This window comes from Silurus meridionalis, chromosome 1 (genome assembly GCF_014805685.1).
Source record: "Silurus meridionalis isolate SWU-2019-XX chromosome 1, ASM1480568v1, whole genome shotgun sequence".
Taxonomy (NCBI): domain Eukaryota; kingdom Metazoa; phylum Chordata; class Actinopteri; order Siluriformes; family Siluridae; genus Silurus; species Silurus meridionalis.
The window spans coordinates 11,755,764-11,779,483 of NC_060884.1; the positions used below are offsets into that span (position 1 = coordinate 11,755,764).

Consider the following 23,720-nt stretch of genomic DNA (forward strand, 5'->3'; position numbering starts at 1 on the left):
ATGCTTATGGCTCTATGTAATGCGATGAACCCGTACATTTGCCTCCTGGGGAAACGACATCATAACTGAATCCCATCTGATGACGAATGCCGTTTCTTGAAAACGTTTCTGTTCGCATGTTCCACGATGCTACACACAGCACAGCAAAACCCGATGATCCAGCTGTGTTTTTTTCCCCCAGTAAACTTTAATCATGTGAATGACTCATGCTCATGCATGCAAAACAACTTAACAGGGAGGCAGTACAATACAAGCCAAGCATCCAGTTCTTAAAGTGGCCAACAGTAATAAAAAAATGCTACAAAACAAGTTTCCCCCAAATCAAGGAAAAAAACTAATGTGAAACTGTTGAAAGATGAACAGAAAGACGAAGGTTGCACTACTACTATGACGAGCACTACTAATACTCAAAACAAATAAAGAAGCACTGCATGAACATGAAATTTTAGTATTTGGTTTAACTCAAAATGCCCTCGGAATTTTGGAAAGTTTTTGATTCTTTTCCTTTTTCATTTGCTATTTGATTTGCCATTGTCTCTCAATGCATGTCAATAAATGATGATATGACATGCCAGGGCTCAATATAAACAGATTAAAAAACACATATCTGAAAGAACCTTCACATAAAATGAATAAAATTGGCTTTAATAAAGCGAGAGTCATATAAACCTTGAACACCTAATGGCAGCCTGAATAATACTGTGATCATTAATTACTTGATAAATGAGTGAGTTATTGGAAAATAAGTGAGTTGGTGCCGATTTCCTTTCTATAACATCAGCTTTGACTGGAGGGCAAAATCGTTTACTGTAAAACAGTTCGCTCTGGTCAACCGATTTGATTGGACAAGCGGCAGATTGACGTCTTCAGTGGGCAATGAAAACGACAGTGGCGGGCCGTGCATTTGATACCTGGGCCTTCAGTGTGGACTTTCCCCAACTTAATCCACCTCTTAATACCACCACTATCACGTCGCGATTATGGAAACCATCAATACAATACAAAAACACAATATAACAACACGTGGCATTACAGAGAGAGAGGCATTTCACATATGGAGGGTGAATACCATTTTTACTAAAGCAAGAAACCCAGTTAAGACAACTCCAAAACTCTAAATTAAAAATGTAAATAAAATACAACCTACTCACCAGAGATGCAGACTAATAATTTGCACTGCTTCTCAGAGGCTGTAAACCAGTGGTACCGCTCGTATTCACTGGTCTGGAAGTGAAGAACAAACCCTTTTCCAGGCTGAGACAAGCTAGCTAGCTTCAGGGTTGGCTAACCCCCTCACGATGTCTAGCTTCTCTTTCAAATAAGTTTTTTTTTTAAGTTTCTCTTCCTCTGTAGGCATAAAAAAGTCTAACTCTGATGTATTAATGTGTGCAGAGCTACACACGTGTTTTGCCAGTCGAACTTGGCTGTAACAGATTCCTTCTGACCAACCAATCAGAGGACGGAAAAATGCTGTGAGGTGAATATGAAATATGATTGGTTAAAGAAACAGAGCTATTGCTAATAAAGACTAAGGTAAAAAGGCCAGCACTACTGATTTTGAAGGCCCTGGGCAGATTAGATTGACATGGCAGCACATAGAGGCTGAAATCTGATTGGACAAAAAAATCTAACATCCACATACACGTACTGGAAGCAGTGCAGCCAAGAGAAACGCTACAAAATGAAGAGAATAAACTGTTTGGAATAAATTAATACAATTTTATGAAACAAATATTAGAATTTAGGTTGTAAATGTAGGTCAGTGCTTCTGATAGTGTTTAGGCCAGCAGAGAAGGATTTGCTGACCCTCACCGCCCACCACTGAAAAATGATAACATATTTTTTAATATTACTTCTGACTAAAAATATGAAAGCTCATAAAATGGAACAAGAAGGAGGGATGGAAATTTCACCTGAAGCCACTTTATCATGAATGTACAAATCGATGTGAACCAGTGAGCTAGCCGACATGCTAGAAAGTGAGTGAGGCCCTTTTCAGAATCAATTTTCAAAAATAAACAGAAACTCTGGCAACATTTTGTCCAAAATCTCTTTTAGTTGATACTAATTTCCAGTTTATGTTACGGTTTAACAACGCAGTCTTGCAAAATTGATCAATTCTAATACTTAAATCATTAGTATAGTAACATCTAGCATGAGGACTAGTGCTGCAAACACCACATAAATTGATTTTTATAAAAAGGATTTAATTGTTGATATGTTGAACATGTTACTTGCTTTGGACAATGTTGTTAAGCGTTCAAATGGAACTACAATCAGATAAAACATTCGCAGATATTGTTAACCCCTTTTCAACCAACCTGTCATTGATAATTTTTTATTAATACAATACCCCATGTTGTATTATTCCTTCGAAGTTACCCAACCCTAATGCAACCTTCCTAGATCGAATTCTAACTAGCAATTAGGGCTACTCATTATATACATTTGTAAAATACAGATTTAGTTTCTTCCAGTCTGTTTTTTTATTGACATTAAATAAAAGTATATTCAAACACTACAGTATTTCCCAGATCTCATTACCAAACCTATACCTCATGACACACATCGGCAATGCTGAAAGTCCGCGAGTCCCTTTGTACTAGTGATTAGACCGGCGCGACGCAACAATAACAAGACGTTCTTGTTTGGAGGAAATGTATACAGGCCCTGAGTGTGAACTGACAGCACGGCTTTGTTGTTTCATCATCAGTCTGGCAAACTCCATCATGAACCCTGTAACTCAGTGGGAGGAATATCAGCCAAAAGAACACAGCAGCCTACCTCATGAAAGGATTAAGCCAGCTCTCCAATTTCATTTAACTTAATCCGACGGGAACGCTCCGAGCTCTTTTTCCCCCTGAGCTGATGCACTCTTATCCGCTCTCTCACAAGTGCTGATAAGAATTCAAGGCCTTCAGGAAAGTTCTGTGTTCTGGTAAAAAAATTGCCTATGAAGAATCTTTCCTGGAGCATATAAAACATTTATGATGACGGATTAATCGTATATTCCAGAGGTTCGCTATTCGGTCATAATACAGAATAATACAGAATAACGGCGGGCAAAATATATATAAAATTGCAAAATGCATAGTGAGGGAACAGAAGAAAAATCCAAATCAAATCAATATTTGGTGCGACTACCTATTGGCGTTCAGTTCTTACACACTTTGTACACCGGCACACAGTCAGGGATTTTGTAGCATCAGAATCAAGTGTACGATTATCCAATTATATCAAGCAGGTGCTGGTTATTATTACTTTCGTAAGTAGGTTGAAACAGCTGTGTAGGAGGTTTCAAAATATGTGAGGAACCGACCTCTCCTTCCAAGGTGAGGTCACAGGTCTTACACCATGGCAACACTGAGCATTAGCAAGGTCAAATATTTGAAAACAGACTGACGTTTCGATATCTCCTGTTCAAGCTATTTTGACGAAGCAGAAACAGGCAACCTTGAGGACTATGGATGCAGTGTTCGTCCAAGGAAACGTAACTCAGCAGATGAAAGATGCATCATGTTTACCTCCCTTTGACATCGGAAGATGTCCAGCAATGCCGTCAGTAAGGAACTCATGGAACCCAGTGTACACCCATGTCTAGAGAAGTCTATCCAGGAGCGGTCTTCTTGTCAGAATTGCGACCAAAAAGCCTAATCTCTGTCTGGCTTTAGGCAGCCTCCATCCACAGAAGATCTGTGGGTAGTTCACCAAGATGTTTGGAACAACCTACGTGCTGAGTTCCTTCAAACACTGTGTGCAAGCGCACCTAGAAGAAATTGCAGGCAAATTGTAGTCAAACCAAATATTGATTTGATAAACTATTTACACTTTTATTTTCGAAAAGCATTTTTACTTTACATGCTAGCAAAAAAAACCCCAAAGCCAATCTTAAATTTGAAATGATATCTAGACCTATATGATTTTGACTAACCCGTAACGCTGTTGCGAAGAAAAATAAAAAAATAAAAATAAAAAAAATAAAAAAACACGAGTTTTGGAAACCTGTCTGTGCTTATATAATTTCTGTTGCAACTGGAATTAGCGAGCTCTCCCATGACCCGCTACCATGGCTTGTATCTGACCAGTAGCCGACCAAGTAAGTTATTGTTCACTGTCTTCCTCCTTCCTTTCACAACTATTTCTCTCGGGAGTTTATCTTTTGGCATCGTCGTGTGTTTAAAAAAAACTTTTTTTCTTCCGAAGCCGTGCAGCTCAGAACACAGGTGAGGTGCGTTTTTTCGTTTCTGTTCGGAAATTTAATTAGTCTAATGTTATGGGGTTTAGTTTTTTGGCTTGAAGTTTGTAAAACTGGCAAAAACCCGGGAAAATTCATAAATTAGCCGCTTCATTGTTTAAGCCGCGGGGTTCAAAACGCAGGAAAAAAGTAGCGGCTTATAGTCCGAAAAATACGGTATGTAAAAATAAAAATTGATAACAATAATTATTAAAAACCAAAACAACCCTTTGCCTCATTTTCCTTTTTTTGTTTTTTTTTTAAATATATGAAAAAAATTACAATTTCTAGTCAAATCTCGAAACCCTTTTAGAAGGTTTTGAAGAAGAACTCAACCAACAGTTTGCCTTTGAGAAGCTCTCCAAAACCATCTCAGAGCGCATTACCAGATTTCGGATTACCGATCCAACTTTCACGTAAACTATTTATACACTTCATCCTGCATATTTTTCCTCTCATTAGCTGCTGAATCATCTCCTCTGGTCACTTTAGTTTCGAAATACATTCCTACTATAAAGAAGAACATCCTGCCTTGTCAGCGCTCAATGTGCTTTTAAAACAGCGTGGATTTCAGCTCATCGCACGCACACACGCGCACACACACTCCACGTCTTTCTACAACTCGACAGAAGCTCAGGGGAAATGATGCGATGCCTCATCGGGGACTTGTTTGTCAGTCGCAGCCTGGTGAGGCAGGAAGTCTGTCTGGAGGATGAGCGTAAAAACGGAAAAATAAAACTGTGAACAGTAATCATAACTGAATTGAACAGGTCATATTTCTGCCCCCTTTTTTTCTTCCCTCAAATGGTATTTTCCATAGAGTGCTTCCTAGCTGTAATCATGTATCTGCTGCTCAACCTGACACTCACCAATGGTGAGAAATAAGTGTCCATTTGGGTGCAGTGACATATGTGCCTTGTTTGAGAAAAGTGAAAATCCAGCATAACAATACCTGCTGAAACAATTCCCGTTTGTGATTCCTCTATTTGTAGGCCAACATATAGAGCTCGACGACGTGTGTGCGTAAAAACGTGTGCATCCGAGGAAAACAATGATGCAGATTCATCCCCGTTTTAATCCGGTGGAGCTCACAATCGCTCCTTTTTGTAGAGCTCTGAATGAAGGCGAGCGGCTGGGTGAACGGATAACGCCGTCCCGATCAAAAAACGTTCACGAGGGAGCGGGCGCATTTAATTACACCGAACAAGTCGATCATTGATTTTTGGCCTTCCTCTGCTAAGCTCACAGGAGTCCTTCGGAAACGAGCTGGTTTTTCCCGGAGCCCTCGGGTCACGCCTGATCGCGATAACGGACTGTTCTCGCTTTAATAGACTGTTCACTCTGCGTGTTATTCTTACGTGAACCTTCAAGGGGTCACAGCTCTTCCTGGACAAAAGAACCGATGCGCTTATATGAACGCCTCCCCTACTTTTCTCAAATGTATAACCTTGGAATTGATCCTGATTTCCATGCAAGACTATACAGAATATTACACGTTTAATATTCATCTTAAACCAGATATAGGACAAATACCATATCTAGTAATAAGTGATCTGAGGCAAGGTGACCTCTTGATGGTACACAAGAAAAGCACATCACAGCCATAGGATTCCTGGTTCGGTCTCATCAAAAGGTTTGAAACCCAAATTTCATTGGTCTCACACTCACACACATCCTCAGCACCACCACGCACGGTAGAATGTGTAAGTGCAACGCTGTTTAAAACCCAAGGTGACCTGAAAATAAAATTTACATAAAACTGTGCTGCATTTTTCATGTTCGCTGTTCACTTCTTTTTTTTTTTTCTTGGGTTATTGATGGCAAGAATTTCCAAACCCCTAGTGTTTTACACTTTCACAACACCATTTAGAAGCAAGGGTAGTACTTTATTTGCACGCTGTATTTATCCAGTCACGATTGTTCCCCGGGCGAACATGCAAATAAACAACGTTTACGCCTGGTGTAAGGAATGAACACTATTATATAATTACGAATACCAGAGATGAAAATCGTTAACCCTGGGTTAAGGGTGTGACATGAGCGTTAAGTGTGTGACAAGTGACACCACACAACCGAGGATTGCGTTCACCTGGGGTTTAATACACCCCAGTGTGAACTAATTCAAGTGTTTAAAGCACTTTCTGTGTTTCAGTTTTCTTCATCCCGACAGCTGGTGGGTGGACTTGGGCAAAATTGCACCTAGGTGTGAATAAGAGTGTGAATGAGAGATTTGGCATCCCTTCTAGTGTCTGCTCGAACACCTAAGGTTCCTGAGCTAGGCTCTTTACTGCAAACCTGGCCAGGATTAAGAGTTACTGCAGATATATAAATGCCCAAACAGATGTTTGGATGCAGATGATCAATGGCAGACATTATTGTTTCACCTAATGATGTGTCTTCCCTCATGCACACATGCCATGAACTAAAAAGCAATGATCACTGGATGATGATTGCAGAAGACTGATCTTGCTTATCTGAGCAGCACCCTTGGCTCTGAAATGTCCTTGAATGCAGTCGGTCTGGTGGAAATGTTAAAGAATGGCTGCCTGGAGATCAACTTCATATGACTGTTGGGCACTGGTCAAATTCAGGGTCAATCGCAGAGCGATCTATGAGACTAGTTGAATATGTGCAGATGATCAATGCACCCTGCACACAATCTGGTGCATTCTAATACATTTTTGCACGTTATTTTCCAGATCAGTGAACTTCATCAGATCTGCAGTATGAATAATGCTGGAAGAAGCAGCAGCTTACCGAAGCTTGGCGCTGGCATTGCCTCCTCTGGAGTTTTCTCTCCGGATCTGTTTTGGAGCTTCGGGAGGCTTTCCGACTTTTAGCGAAACTATTTTCCCGAGTGCAGACGCAGCTGGAAAACTGGGAAGTTTGCGGTCTTCGGCAGTGTGCCTGAGCAGCGGTGGTGGCGGTGGAGGCGGCGGGGGATCGTCCGCCGTGTTCCCCCCGAAAAAGTACAAAAGTAGGAAAACTCCGAGGCACAGCGCGATCGTCAGGATTTTGCAGTGGATCCTCATGGTGGTGGAAAAGTTCCCCCCGTGTGCGCTCGGCCACGCATTGAAACGGCCAGTTAGAAATCCAATGCAATGACTATAATGGACCTCCACAGTGCCGCTGTGCTCCGTTTACTCGCGTTGTGAACAAGTCCAGAGCGCGCACAGTCTCACCGTCCACGAATTCACTCTCCCGAGGGAGGCGGGGCAAAGCTGCTCGACCGTAATACAGATAAAAAACCCGACCTTTAAAAAATTTAGTTCCCTTGTGATTTTACCGGTTTGTGCTACTGTTCGAATCAGTTTCCTTTATTACTTATCATTTCTTGTACCGTTTAACTAGTTGTCTTACCGATGCACCCAATACAAACCTCGCCTAATTATAATCGTATTTATTTTTACATGCGTTTCTATTTGATATGTTACGGTAGCTCCATTGACTGTGTGTTAAACAGGAACTCGGCCATGTGTTCGTGTTATTTTCTACGCTGGAGAGTTTTTGCCCTGGATTTTAAGGTAGATACATCATGGATATGTTTTCCCATAAAAGTGTCCCGTTTCTGGTACTTTGATCGCTTTTTAAAAAAGACCACTTTTCCTCCTGTTATACGCTGATGCGAACCGCTAACGCGTTATAGCTAGCATCTAACCCCAAGCAATCTAAAGTTGCGTTCAAGCCGTTTGCATGCTGTAGTATACGAGCCGTGCTTATTAGGTTTCTTTATGAGATCAAGTATCATCATTTCTCGGAGAAGTCACGGTTATTTAGATGTGTGATGGTGCGATGTGGATTAAGCTAACACCGAGCTGCTTTATAAACATACGCGTGTTTAGTCGAAATGCACCTCATCCCAGTTATGACGGGCCATGTGCATGCACACCCTGCTGCTTTACTGTCCAGCAGGAGCTCATTTTCTTAATCTGGCTGTCAGGGTTTGCATTCTGCAGTAGATTAGTATTTAAAAAAACAACAAGTTATTAGAGCTGTTACGATACAACGGATTCATTTAACATGCAATTTTAATGTCTCGATACGATTCCCGTGTGGCTCGATACAATTTCTGTCTTGATGCGATTCCCGTGTGTCTCGATACGATTCCCGTGTGTCTCGATACGATTCCCGTGTGTCTCGATACGATTCCCGTGTGTCTCGATACGATTCCCGTGTGTCTCGATACGATTCCCGTGTGTCTCGATACGATTCCCGTGTGTCATGATACAATTCCCATGTGTCTCAAGACGATACCCGTGTGTCTCGACGCGATACCCGTGGGTTTTGACACGATACCCGTGTGTCTCGATACGATTCCTGTGTGTCATGATGCGATGTATCTTGATACGATTCCCGTGTGTCTCGACGCGATTCCCGTGTGTCTCGACACGATACCCGTGTGTCTCGACACGATTCCTATGTGTCTCGATACGAATCCCATGTGTCTATACACGATTCCCATGTGTCTCGATACAATGTGTCTCGATAAGATAAGATAAGATAAACCTTTATTCGTCCCACAGTGGGGACATTTCTATGTTACAGCAGCAAGACAAAGAAATAAAAATAGATGCAGATATATAAAAAAGAATATACAAAAAAATAAAAACAGAGAAATAAAAACTAATAATAACAACAAACAAAGAAATAAAAATAAATGCAAAGATATGAAAAAGAGAATATACACATACTATAATAACAGTATATACCATACGATACGATTCCCATGTGTCATGATATGATGTGTCTCGATACGAATCCCATGTGTCTTGACACAATGTGTCTCGATACGATTCCCATGTGTCTCTGTACGTTTAGTGGAAGTAAATACTTGCCTTGGGTTTCATTCTCCAAAAGTCCAAATGCACCCCATTCCAGCTGTGACAGGCCATGTGCATGTACAACCTGCTGCATTATTGAGCTTGGGAACTCTAGCAGGAGCTCATTTTGACGGTTGTTGGGTATTGCATGATTCATTAGTTTATTAATTTGAATAAAGCAAGTTTTTAGGGATGTAACGATACACCCAATTCACTTAACATACAATTTAGTTGTTTCCTGATACAGTTTTGGTATATTTCTGTTCGTATTTATGATTTCGGTGTGTCTCGATCCGATTTCGGTGTGTCTCGATCAGATTTTTCTATGTCTCGATCCGATTTCGGTGTGTCTCGATCAGATTTTTCTATGTCTCGATCTGATTTCGGTATGTTTCTCTGATTTCGGTATGTCTCGATACGATTTCGGTATGTTTCTCTGATTTCAGTGTGTCTCAAACAGATTTTGCTATGTCTCGATACGATTCCGGTATGTCTCGATCCATTTTCGGTATGTTTCTCTGATTTTGGTGTGTCTCGATACGATTTTGGTGTGTCTCGAATCGGTTTTGCTAGGTCTCGATACGATTCCGGTGTGTCTCGATCCAATTTTGGTATGTCTCGATCCGATTTTGGTATGTCTCGATACGATTTCAGTATGTTTCTCTGATTTCGGTGTGTCTCGATCAGATTTTGCTATGTCTCGATACGATTCCGGTATGTCTCGATCCATTTTCAGTATGTTTCTCTGATTTCGGTGTGTCTCGATATGATTTTGCTATGTCGCGATACGATTTCGGTATGTTTCTTTGATTTTGTTATGTCTCGATACGATTTCGGTATGTTTCTCTGATTTCGGTGTGTCTCTTAGATTTTTTGTGTTTCGAAACAATTTCTGTGTCTCGATACAATTTCCACGTCTCGCTATGAATTCCACATGGCTTGTTAGGATTTAGCTGTCTCAATGCAATTTTATTTTTGCACGTCTCAATATGATTTTCATGTGTCAATACGCTTGGCAGAAGAAAATACTTGGGCGTGTATTATTAATTTATTGTAATATTCAACATTCTGAGCGTGATCTATTCAGACTCCTAGCAGCACATGATAAGTTGTTGATTAGTCTGTAATAAAATGAATGATTTTATCGCTGTTGCAAGTTGCCTGTTGGTGTTATTTCTACTGGTTGTTCTTGCTGGGTGTTTTTTTATTTTTTTTGGTTTAAAAAAAATAAGTGTTTGTATTTTACAGCCTGTTAAATGGGTTGTTTGGTGAACTGACATGTTAAATTCAGAGCCTTGTATCATTGATGCAACTCATTAACATTTATATCATTCAAGTACTATAAGTTCATCACAGACATGAAAGAGGAATGAAATTTTCTTCACAACCTCATTCACTAAAGCAGACTTAAGTACAGTTAGATAATTGACTATGCACACCACAATACAATAAACTATATGACCAGGACAGTAGAGTCCAAGTAGTAGTCAGTGGACAAATTGCCATTGTCCACGTATCATTAGGTGCATTTTTATGTTGCCAGATTAGCAGACAGCATGAAAACACATGCTCTGTAGCATGTGAGCAGTCTGTGTGAGGGATCATTCATGGGCAGAAAACCTGCTTTATACACAAACTGGTGTAAATCTATGAATGTTACTGTGTTTCAGGGAACATCGGATGCCCACTCATGCCCAGATCTTCATTAGTGATTAACCGACTGTATGGCATAGAATTTGATATCGATATTATTGTTGTAATGCCTAGAACCTTCTCCCAGGGTAGTTGTGGTTTTGCATGACAGAGAAATCTGGCAGTTACATATGTAGAATCATAGAATTATATGCAACTAGCAAACAATTGTGCACTTCTGGTCGATGCCAAACTGCATTTTGTTGCTGTGTACTTGTATTATGCAATGACAATAAAGTTGTATCTATTTATATGATTTCAGTCCTTCTAAACACCCGGGAAGGTGATATTCACTTAAATAACCTTTACCACAATGCTGTGAGGAACTGACTCATTTTAGGACTAACTAGAAAGGTGTTTTTTACATTACTCACATTACTGTGAGGTGCAGTATTACTTGAATAGAGCCTAGAGTTGGTGCACTGTGACACCCAGGTTGCAGCAGGAGCAGGTTAGACTTACTGGAGTGGTACACCACCAAATAATGGCCTATAAAGATGATCAACCCTTCTCAGATCTAAATGCAGATACCATTCGTCTGGGCATGCAGTCATGTGAAAATGAAAGTACACCATTTTTTCTATGGCTTTACATATCAGGACATAATAGAAATGATCTGAGCCATATCATGTCTTACAATTAGGTAAATACAATTCAAGATGAACAGCACATGACATATTATCATCGTTTATTTTTTTTGCAAAAATCAAGCCGAAACGGAGAAACCGTGTGTGGAAAAACGAAGCACACATTATGAGTCAATAGGTAAAAACCACAGCAGCAGAAACCTCATGCAGTCCTGTTTTGTATGACGTTATCAGTCTCGCACATCATTGTGGAGGAATTTTGGCTCAGTCTGCTTTACAGCGTTGCATCAGGTCGCTGAGGTTTGTTTGCATTTGCATATGCACAGCTCTCTGACGGTCCTGCCTCAGCATTTCAGCTGGGTTGAGGTGTGAACTTCGACTGGGCCTTTGCAACACCTTGATTCTATTCTTTATACACTTGTGTGACTTTCTGATTTGTTGTGATATGTTGTGTTAGGTTTTTACTAGGGCTGCCAAGCGATTCAAATATTGAATCGCAATTTAATCTCACATTTTTTTATCTGTTCTCGATGTACCTTAAATTACTACTATTTCAGTTTTTAATACTCTAGTCAACATGGGCGTGGGCATATATGGATGTTTTATGCAAATGTGTGTTTATTATTAGTGAAAATGTACTAAACATCAAGCATGAGGACAAAACATTCTTGTCAGTGTTTTAAAGTAATTATGGTGTTTTAAATTACGTAAATCATCAGGAAACCAAAACGGACCTTTTTTTTCCACACGGATGGTTTTAATTGCCGGATGTGTGCACCACAGCGGAAATGGGTGTTTGATTCAAGACTTCAGTAAAACAAATGTATAGGGATTAAAAATAAAGTTTATCATTTTTCTTATTTTTTATAATATCTGAGTAAATTAAGGTTGTTGTGAATAAATGTGTTGTGTTGAAGGATTTAATTTTGCCGTTTCTATATTTATTCATTTATTTATTTCAATGTTTAATAAAAACGGTCAAACATAAATCACGCAGTTAAAAAAAACCCGAATGCCATTAAAATAAATTTTTGCGTTAATGTGAACTGCCCTAGTTTTTACCAAACAAGAGGGCATTGTTGGAGAAGTCCTGTGGGTTGTTCAGATGCAACTGTACAAACCTAAGCTGTGCTGCCACATTCTTTTTAAAGAGACAAGGCTTTCTCCTGGCAACGCTTCCAAACAAACCATGCTTGTTCAGTCTTTTTCTAACGGTGCTAACGCAAGCTTAAACACAGTGTACTAACTGAGGCCTGTGGAGTGTAAGATGTGACTAAGGGTTTTTTTTTAATATCGTTGCATGGTCTTAACTTGGACTAAATTTTCTGGGATGTCCACTCCTAGGAAGATTGGCAACTGTCATAAATGTTGTCCATTTGAGAATAATATTCCTCACTGAAGAATGTTAGACTTGAAATTCAATGAAAATGGCCTTATAACCCCTCCCCAGATTGAGGGACAGCAACAATTGCTTCTTTAAGGTCATTCCTGATGTCTTTCCTCCTAACACATCCCTGAATGCTCCAGACTAGTAAACTTCTCAAATTCAGGCTTTTATAGTGTAGTATTTTTTCTTTTAATGATGACTTATATGTGAAGACTTTGCCATGACACATCCATCCTTTCCTAGTTCAGAGGATGTTTGAGCAGTGGCCAATGTCAAGACCAGTTGCAGTAGCTGGTTTGTGTCTTTCAGCTTTCAGGAAACATAGACATTGGCTGTATATGAGTGTGTGGATACTGTAGCATAGCTAATTATTCACTCTGAGCTGTGTATATTGGAAACCAGCTAAATTGGTGGCTAAACCATGAGGCATGTGCAAAATGTTTCCTGTGTATGCCATTAGGGCGCCTGTTGTATGTAGTGAGGGTGCTTTGGCAGTCCAACCTGTGGAGTTAAAAAAAATGCAAGACATTTTTTTTGGATTGCGTTACATTTTTGCTTTAGTCATTCGGCTACTATTGAGAGGTTTAAGTGCACTAAGAGCCCTCAAAACACAACATGCATTTTCATCCGTGGTGAAAAATGACATGTATTGAGCGAGATGGCTGTAAGACCATGGTATTTATAAATAAATGCTCTTTATCTGCTTGTACACACACAAGCAAGCGAGCACATTTTCCCATGGTTAAGAGAGAGTTCAACATGAACTGTAATTTCATAACCTATGTCTTATCTGTGCAAAATCTTGTCGTTTACAGTTATTTTCTGATAAAATTACCTCTGCTACTCTGGGAGGATGTGTTAGTAGATTTTGCAGTGTGATTTTGGAGATTTGTGTCTCAGGGGTGTTAGTAAAATCAGGTACTGAGGTAGATAAAGGGGCTTAGGTTGCAGATTCTTAAGGTGATTAGTAGGGTTGAGGTCAGCACTCCAGCAGGCCACTCAGGATCTTTCACTGGTTGTACGTACACACAAATAATGTTTTTTTATTGTGGAGAGGAAAAAAAGAATTCAGACTGAATTTTTACAATGCCACATTAAAAGCTTAAGATTCAGCAAAGTATATTGATTCAAATATAACTAGCATATGGTCAAGGTGTAAGTAACTGATTGATCAACCAATGGATCAGGACAATTTTTCTGCTTTACATTTTTTTTTTTTATCGGCAGTGGCCAATTGTGCTGCAAATTATTAGGCAGGGTTATTAGGCAGGCGCATCTGCCAGACCAAATTGTGCATATAAATTCTGCGCTTGCGTAAGTGAACATAACTCTTCCTTACCAACAGGTGGCAGAAGTCTGTATTCGGCAGCCAAACAGGGAACCTGGAACTGTAAATATAATGCAAACAGCATTTCCATCTGCCACGATCATTACTAACAAATTCATGTGGCTTATTTTAACTAAGTTGCACAGGCGAGAAATAATGACAAGCATGCTTAGTTTTTGTGTGTGTGTGTGTGTGTGTGTGTGTGTGTGTGTGTGTGTGTGTGTGTGTGTGTGTGTGTGTGTGTGTGTGCGTGCTCATTTGCTAAGTGAAATAGCCAATAGGATTCTCGTTTACACCGACCAGCTCCGCTGCTGATTTGACATGCAGAATCAGCCGAGAAACAACTGATTCTGTCTGACCAAGTATACGTACGGACCAAGTAAAATGCCAAGTATAACATTTGGAGAGAGAATGAGTATAAAATTTAGGCAGAGAATGAGTATAACATTTGGGGAGAGAGAATGAGTATGGAACTGGTATTGTTAGTGAGCCTTCAACCAGCTGTGGTTTAGGCTACAGGTAGGTATGGGTACAAAAAACTGGTAACCAGAGCACCGATTAAAGAGGCTTGTGTTGTTTAATAAATGTTTAAGCAATTTTCTGTATCACGTCTTATTAAATACGTATTCGATTTTATGACATGAAGGGGGGGAAAGCAAAATCGACCAAAGAAAATCGGCATCATATATCGCCCATCGGCTGCCCTGATTCCTAAATATCGGTCACCCTCTATAACTGACTACTGCTGTGCTGAACAGATGTGTTTTAATGACACCACATGTGTTTCACTTAACTTTTCTCGCAGTTTTAGCGAATGAGCAACCGAGAAATTTCTATCACACTTTGTGGTCAGGGGAAATTGCAAGTTACCAGATCACAATGTAGCTGGAGAGTTTCTGACTTGCAGAAGTGTGAAAAAAACTCACTCCGGGAGACCTTCTTATGTGCTAGTGACTGATCTGTTTAGGGAAACCTTTGTGGACGACTGAACAGCCACCAGATGGAGTTAGAATCTGTGTTAACGCCGTGAAACAAAGCCTCAAAGCATGAAGTAGGCAGTGTCTCTGATGTTTGATTAGGATTAGACAAAGCCTGCAGTAGTTCTGGAATAAACAAGCTATATATATATATATATATACACACACACACACACACAGTTTATATACAGGATTATACACATATATATACACATACATACATACATACATACATACAGGGTTATTCAAAAATTATGATAATATAATTATGATAATAATTATTATAATGCGATATTTTATTAAGGAAAAGTAATACAAAACTCCAGCCAGATCACAATTATTATACTCACAATCACCTTAGATAACTCCTCTTTCAAATGGAAGCCCTGACAGGATATGAATTATTGTGTGTTGAAAAAGTGTCTTCACTTAAAGCTTTTGATAGTTCTAGAAAAAAAAAATACTCAGCTCTCCTGAATGTCACACAATTGTAAACAGTTTTATAAATGGAAAAAAAGTGTGCCACAGTTATTGGCAGTCTTGTCGTCAATATTGTATTCTACCTGCCTTTGCCAAGATCTTAACTTATAATGCCTAATGAGGTTAGAGTTAATTTTTGTGAATATTCTGACTATTTATTTAGAGTGAAAGATCAAGATTGTTTAACAATAAAGACAAATCTTCACAAACTTGCTTATATTTAACTAGTTGGCAATATTAAACAATGGCACTGTGCTATAATAATAGTATCCTACATAAAGCTTCCAGAATTATTTTTTCTCATTTAAGTCGGATAAATTAAATTGGACATTTTCAGGGATGGGGAATATTTAAAGAAAATATAGGATAAAAGCATGTTTGTTGAAAGACTGGTTCAAGGTGGAGGTTGGACTGCATTAAGGATCGGCTCTGAGCCCTTTCCTGTTTGCAGTGGTGATGGACCAGTTGACGAACAAGGTCAGACATATTCTGGATGATATTGTGATTTGTAGTGAGAGTATTGAGCAGGTTGAGAAGAGCCTGGAGAGGTGGAGGTATGTGCTGGAGAGAAGGGGAATGAATGTCAGTAGGAGTAAGACAAAGTACATGTGTGTGAATGAGAGAGAGGCAGTGGAGGGGTGTGGTTGCAGGGAGAAGAGGTGGAGAAGGTGAAGGAGTTCAGGTACTTGGGCTCAACAGTGCAAAGTAATGGAGAGTGTTAGAGAAGTGAAGAAAAGAGTGCAGGCAGGGTGGAGTGGGTGGAGAAGAGTGTCAGGAGTGATTTGTGATAGAAGAGTATCTGCAAGAGTGAAAGAGAAAGTTTATAGGACTGTGGTAAAACCTGTGATGTATGGTTCAGAGACAGTGGCATTGAGTAAAGGACAGGAGGTGGAGCTGGAGGTAGCAGAGCTGAAGATGTTGAGGTTTTCGTTGGGAGTGACGACGATGGACAGGATTAGAAATGAGTATTAAAGGGACAGCGCATGTAGGACGTTTTGGTAACAAGTTGAGGAAAGCGTAATTGAGATGGTTTGGACATGTTCAGAGGAGGGACATGGGGAATATCGGTAGGAAAATGCTGAGAATGAAGCCACCAGGAAGAGGGAAAAGAGGAGGTTTATGGATGTGGTGAGGAAAGACATGCAGGAAGTTGGTGTGAAAAAGGCAGATGTAGAGGACAGGGGGGTATGGAGACCGATGATCCGCTGTGGCGACTCCTAATAGGAGAAAAAACATTTTTCTTGAAGTGTCTATATAATGAAGATTATGCATTTATTTGTATGGAATATGGATCCAAAATCCTAGAGATACTCCAGCAATTATTACATTACTTGCCCATGTTCTCTAAAAGTCAATAGACAGTATTCAAAACATTCGCAAGTACCTAGTGTGACTCCTGTAACGCTACTTTAACACCAAGTTTTCAGTACTTAGCCAATTTATTCTTGAATACATATACAGAATATTACCCAAGCAAAAAAAATGCATATTATTGTAGTGTCACATCAGTGTCACATTCTTGATAAAGCTGTAAATGACTTATTCTCATCATCTTTTAGCCACTCAGATGCTGAATAGTCACAGACAAGCGACATGATAACACCAGCCTTCGAGCTGAGTCAAGACTCAGACTTCCTTACGCTGGTTATCCGCGTTCCTTACACAAGGACATCCGAGTTTGACGTCTACGTCGAAGGAGAGGACTTCAAATTTTATGCCAAGCCCTATTTTCTCAGGTGATTGCTCTCCACACGAGTGTTTCATGATCTATTTTAACAGAAATAAGCAAAGGTGAAATTTCTTAAACAGATTCAATCAGTAAAAAGAATTTAGGAATTTTTTTTTTTTTTTTTTTGGTGATTTTTCATTTATCGTTACAGGTTGACACTGCCTGGACGAATAATCCAAGATGGAAGGGAAAAGGCTTCTTTTGACATTGATAAAGGTAACCTTTTTTCAATTTTTTTTTACCTACAGACATGTGTGGTACTAGAAAATGCATTATTATTCTTGAATGAGGTTTATTTTCCTCTAAACAGTTTTATGAAATATTAGAAACATCAATTCTTTATATATTTGCATTATAAATTGATTATTTACTGCTTTACTTTGTGTACTTTTTGAGGAAAGTCTATACCTCTGTTTTTAATAATTGACTCAATTAATAAATTTATATATATACTTTTTTTTTTTGTAGTCCAAAGATACACAGTGGGTACGGAAAGTACCGTATTTTTCGGACTATAAGTCGCTACTTTTTCCCAAGTTTTAAACCCCACGGCTTAAACAATGAAGCAGCTTATTTATGGATTTTTCAAGGGTTTGTCCCGGTTTCACAAACTTCAAGCCAAAAAACTAAACCCCATAACATTAGACCAATGAAATTTCCGAACGGAAACGAAAAAACGCACCTCACCTGTGTTCTGAGCTGCACGGCATCGGGAGAAAAAAACGTTTTTCTTAAACGCACGACGATGCCAAAAGATAAACTCCCGAGAGAAATAGTTGTGAAAGGAAGGAGGAAGACAGTGAACAATGACTTTCTTGGTAGGCTACTGTTTAGATACAAGCCGTTGTAACACATTGAGTCTGGGTCATGGGAGAGCTCGCTAACTCCAGTTGCAACAGAAATCGTATAAGCACAGACAGGTTTCCAAAACTCGTGTTCTTTTCTTTTTCTTGGCAACAGCGTTACGGGTTAGTCAGCGTAACTTAGAAATGAGCATCAAAAAATAATAAGGACATATTTCTCATCTTGAACACACGCAGTAATAGTGGTAAATGCAGTGGCATGCTATTCCCAAAATACCGCTATGCTCCTAAAGGAAGCGCAACATATTTCACCCGTTACACCGTGTGTAACGTGTCTTTCGCTAAAGCCTGTGTAAAGTACATTAGTTTCATTGTAGACACCTGCGGCTTATTTATGTTCAAAATAAAAAATATTTGTAAATTTCAGTGCTGCTTATATATGAGTGGGTGCGCTTTATAGTCCGGAAATTACGGTATTCAGACCCCCTTAAATTCTTCACTCTTTGTTATATTGCAGCTATTTGCTAAAATAATTTGTTCATTTCTTTTCCTCGTTAATGTACACATAGCACCCCATATTGACAGAAAAACACAGAATTGTTGACATTTTTGCAGTTATTAAAAAAGAAAAACTGAAATATCACATGGTCCTAAGTATTCAGACCCTTTGCTGTGACACTCATATATTTAACTCAGGTGCTATCCATTTCTTCTGATCGTCTCTAAAATGGTTCTACACCTTCATTTGAGTCGAGCTGTATTTGATTATACTGATTGGACTTAATTAGGAAAGCCACACACCTGTCTGTATAAGACCTTACAGATCACAATGCATGTCAGAGCAAATGAGAATCATGAGGTCAAAGGAACTGCCTGAAGAGCTCAGAGACAGAATTGTGGCACGGCACAGATCTGGCCAAGGTTACAAAAGAATTTCTGCTGCACTTAAGGTTCCTAAGAGCACAATGACCTCCATAATCCTCAAATGGAAGATGTTTGAGACGTCTAGATGTCTAGGAACCCTTCCTAGAGCTGGCCGTCTGGCCAAACTAAGCTTTCGGGGGAGAAGAGCCTTGGTGAGAGAGGTAAAGAGGAACCCAAAGATCACTGTGGCTGAGCTCCAGAGATGCAGTCGGGAAATGGGAGAAAGTTGTAGAAAGTCAACCATCACTGCAGCCCTCTACCAGTCGGGGCTTTATGGCAGAGTGGCCCGATTAAGCCACTTCTTAGTGCAAGACACATGAAAGCCCACATGGAGTTTGCTAAAAAAAAAAAAAAAAAAAACACCTGAAGGACTCCAAGATGGTGAGAAATAAGATTCTCTAATCTGATGAGACCAAGATAGAACTTTTTGGCCTTAATTTTAAGCGGTATGTGTGGAGAAAACCAGGCACTGCTTATCAACAAATACAGTTCCAACAGTGAAGCATGGTGGTGGCAGCATCATGCTGTGGGGGTGTTTTTCAGCTGCAGGGACAGGACGACTGGTTGCAATCGAGGGAAAGATGAATGCGGCCAAGTACAGGGATATCCTGGACAAAAACCATCTCCAGAGTGCTCTGGACCTCAGGCTGGGCCGAAGTTTACCTTCCAACAAGACAGTGACCCTAAGCACACAGCTAAAATAACGAAGGAGTGGCTTCACAACAACTCTGTGACTGTTTTTGAATGGCCCAGCCAGAGCCCTGACTTAAACCCAATTGAGCATCTCTGGAGAGACCTAAAAATGGCTGTCCACCAATGTTTACCATCCAATCTGACAGAACTGGAGAGGATCTGCAAAGAGGAATGGCAGAGGATCTCCAAATCCAGGTGCGAAAAACTTTCCCAAAAAGACTCATGGCTGTATTAGATCAAAAGGGTGCTTCTACTAAATACTGAGCAAAGGGTCTGAATACTTCAACAATTCTGTGTTGTTCTGTCAATATGGGGTGCTATGTGTAAATTAATGAGGAAAAGAAATACACTTAAATGATTTTAGCAAATAGCTGCAATATAACAAAGAGTGACAAATTTAAGGGGGTCTGAATACTTTCTGTACCCACTGTAGCTTTGCTTACTGCCACGCTAGTTTCCAACATGCCTTTTCTCCTTTCTAGACATTGTTTTTCATACACCTTAACTTTATGATTTTCTGTTGAGGTCATTGGTAATTTCAGGAGATTGGTGCATCACCACTGCTGAGTCAGTTTCAAATTATCTTCAGCAAAGAAACGTTATTGAAACGTACTGTATATATTTCTTGTTCCTTTTTGGATTTTTATTTATTTTATCTTTTATCATTTATTATTGTTTGATACCCAGAATTGAGTTTGAGATTTGAAAAAAGGGGTAAAATGTAATTTGATGATTTATATCAGCTAAATAATCGGAATGCTGGTGAATAGGTGCCAAACTAAACTCTTCTATAGTGTGTCCAAAAGATCTTTATACATTGGGTAGTGTTAACATCCACTGTGATGAGTGCAATATCCCCAGTCAGAATATGTATTAAGTATTTTGGGGCACCTTGTAGATTTATGTGGTAAAGTGTAAAATTTTTAGTTATGTCATGCTCTTCTTCTTCTTCTTTCGGCTTCTTCCATAAGGGGTCGCCACAGCGGATCATCCGTCTCCACACCCCCTCTTTCCTCTACATCTGCCTCTTTCAAATCAACTACCTGCATGTCTTCCCTCACCATATCCATTACCCTCCTACTCAATTGTCTTTGGTTGTGATAACACTACATTTTCCCTTCACTTGAACTCAGAGACCCAAACCTGCCCCAGTATTATATATATATATATATATATATATTTATATTTATATGCTTTACATGTTTGGAGAGGAAGATTTTAAGTGGCATGTTTTAGAGCTCTGAACTCAAACCTACTAAAAACCTTTTTTGGGACTTCTGAAACAGTGACCGAACCCCAGGCCTCCTCACTCTACATCATTTCCTGATTTTACTAACACCCTTGTGGCTGAATGAGAACAAATCTTCACAATCACACTCATAAATCTAGTGAAACATCTTCCCAGAAGAGTGAGGGTTATAATGGCAAATAGGGACTAAGTGTGAAAAGGAATGTCTAAAATGCATAGGAAACTTATTAAGTCTCAGGTTTACACACAGATTTGTACTCTGTATAGTGTAAATCGTTTTAGGGGGGAATTATGCTCTTTATGTACAGTCAAGAGCTAGGGAAACATTGAAGACAACATTTATGCCCACATTATTGTAGATTAAACCATTCTTTTATATTTGCCAGAGGAGACACCCAAACACGATTTCTCCAAACTTTACTCAGAAAGTTTCTAATATTAAAACCATAAATTGCAACAATTTAGAGGAAGCATCATTTAAATTGTTGAGTGGTTCATTCCAGGCACAGAATGTACAATAAATACTGCACATACTCCTTCTTAAACAATAACTTTGCCAGGTACAAAAGGTCTGGGCATCTGATATGTGAATTTTCCAGTAAGTGAAAAGAAGTTATGATAACCTCGTCAGGGACATAATTAAAACATTTCAGAAAGAACGTCATGCATCGTTCTTATTTTGCCCACTTTATTTGTAAGCAGTAATCACAGTCTAGTCATTTGTAGTCAGATACTAAGTTCGTGATTAAAACAGAACGTATGGTTTATAAATATTTAGAGGATGCCGTATTTCATAATAGCTTTAAATAACTGTGTACATCTGCATTTTGTAAAATAGAAAAAAGAGAGAGAGAGAGGGAGAGAGAGAGAGAAAGCGAAAGATTGCAGTGTTAGCAGTGCATGACAGTTGTACACCAATTACTGTTATTGCTTTGAATTGATCCTTGGACTTACATTTCTGTAACTCCAGCATAAAATTATTTAAAATCAGAAGACATCAGTCAGCTGATACATTCTTAGTGGGGTTTCTTCTTCTTCTTCTTTCGGCTTCTCCCATTAGGGGTCGCCACAGCTAATCATCCGTCTATATACCCCCCGTTTTCTACATCTGCCTCTTTCAAACCAACTACCTGCATGTGCCTTCACCACATCCATAAACCTGCTCCTTGGCCTTCATCTTTTCCTCCTTCCTGGTGGCTCCATCCTCAGCATTCTCCTACCGATATACCCCATGTCCCTCCTCTGCACATGTCCAAACCATAAGGGTAAAAAAAACATGATGCTAGATTATTATGCCTTGTAATTGAGATTTAATACTTTTACATGCATGACTCAGCAGAGTCTAAAGAGTATCTGAATGTTCTCTACACAGGATTTTAACACAGAACATTTACTGCAGAAGCTAAGGCATAGAAATGTTAATGTAAGGAAAGAAAAATACAAACTGAGAATGTTAACTTACTAAGGATTAAACTACAAAAAAAACAAACAAGCAGCTGCTGAAGAGTTTTTTCTGTTTAAGGCGTTAAAGGAATTTGGTGGATTCTGTGGTCCATGGGTTCCGGACTTCAGGCAGGCCTTAATTGCACAAATTTTGTTTAAAATATTTATTTTTAAATACTTATATTAATAAGTGTTAGTTTGCCCAGTTACCGTTCAGCCTGTAAAAAAACCAAAAAACAGAGGGAATATGTAAAAATAAATGACTGTAATTCCTAAATTAATAATTCAACAATAAATTATAGCTGAAAGTCTACAGTTCAATCACACTTTGATTTTATTTCAAAGTTCACTGTAGTGGTATACAAAGCAAAATACACAAAATGGGGGGAATATTTTGATGGTGCTTATCCGTTTATTTATTTTTTTATCCAATACATTAAAGGCGTAATATATACAGCACATTTCATTAATGGGTGCTACTGGAAACAGGAATTGATCGAGTACTTTGGAAAAACTTCCCAGAGACCTTCTTGTTCTTAAAACACTTGCTGGTGCTTTTGAAAAGCTAGGCCTTTTCTCAGCATGTGTTTGTGTAACTACACTAGATTTGGAGAAAAGTTTTGGCATCGGTGCTACAGGCGACAGAAAATGAGGCAATACTGTGGCAACGCTGTTCGAATTTGACTGCGAAATCAGGGTTTATATATACTTTCATGAAAAACCGCAAACGTCCATCAAAATGCTGCGATTTCATCATGGAACCAAACACAATTGCATCTCTTACACATCAACATCACAGCTTTAGTAAGAAATCCACGGGTTATTATCTTCTGTTTGCCTCCATACTTATCCCTGTCTTTATGAACTGATTTTCTCCTCTGATTGGCAGAATGCTGACAGGTCGTTTAATCATCATTTATTATGCTTAATTACTATTACTACGGTGTTTTGCACTTTATTTCTGTCAAGCTGCTCCATTCGAGCAGGGAATGATGGAATAATCAATGCGTCATGAAATGTTTCAGATAACCGTTTTTTAAATTTTAATGTATGTAAAACTACGTATTATTAAAAACACTGTACATGAATTGAGAGAAGTGAAGACAATCACCTTTATACAGTTACACAGGACCTTTAATATAAACACTGGTCAAACAAACAAGAAAATCTGTTAAGGGGAAAAGTGGGACAGGCTGTTGCTTGATCGCTGAATTTTTTTTTTGTTAGCATTTGTGTCACCATATGGATGAAGGTAAAGATGATTGGTGTATTCCCAAGATATTCATCAAACTAGTGTTAACACCCAGCTATTCCTTGGTTTCCAATAGTATAATATGAAAACAAACACTGATTGTACTTTTATTCATTCATTCAC

General features: G+C 39.1%; 2 protein-coding genes across 2 annotated transcripts in view; one reads left to right on the forward strand and one right to left on the reverse strand.

Annotated features, from left to right (window-relative positions):
- Positions 1 to 7,435, reverse strand: part of gxylt2 (glucoside xylosyltransferase 2) — a 30,981-nt gene extending 23,546 nt beyond the window's left edge. Inside the window, exon 1 of the mRNA XM_046834773.1 lies at positions 6,992 to 7,435. Within this exon, the coding sequence (XP_046690729.1) occupies positions 6,992 to 7,266 (275 nt within the window). The 5' untranslated portion in view covers positions 7,267 to 7,435. The remainder of the gene's footprint in view (positions 1 to 6,991) is intronic.
- A 144-nt stretch (positions 7,436 to 7,579) lies between these two features.
- shq1 (SHQ1, H/ACA ribonucleoprotein assembly factor) overlaps positions 7,580 to 23,720 on the forward strand; it is a 67,526-nt gene continuing 51,385 nt past the window's right edge. The window contains exons 1-3 of the mRNA XM_046834633.1: positions 7,580 to 7,758; positions 17,064 to 17,240; positions 17,385 to 17,449. Of these exons, the coding sequence (XP_046690589.1) occupies positions 17,098 to 17,240; positions 17,385 to 17,449 (208 nt within the window). The 5' untranslated portion in view covers positions 7,580 to 7,758; positions 17,064 to 17,097. The remainder of the gene's footprint in view (positions 7,759 to 17,063; positions 17,241 to 17,384; positions 17,450 to 23,720) is intronic.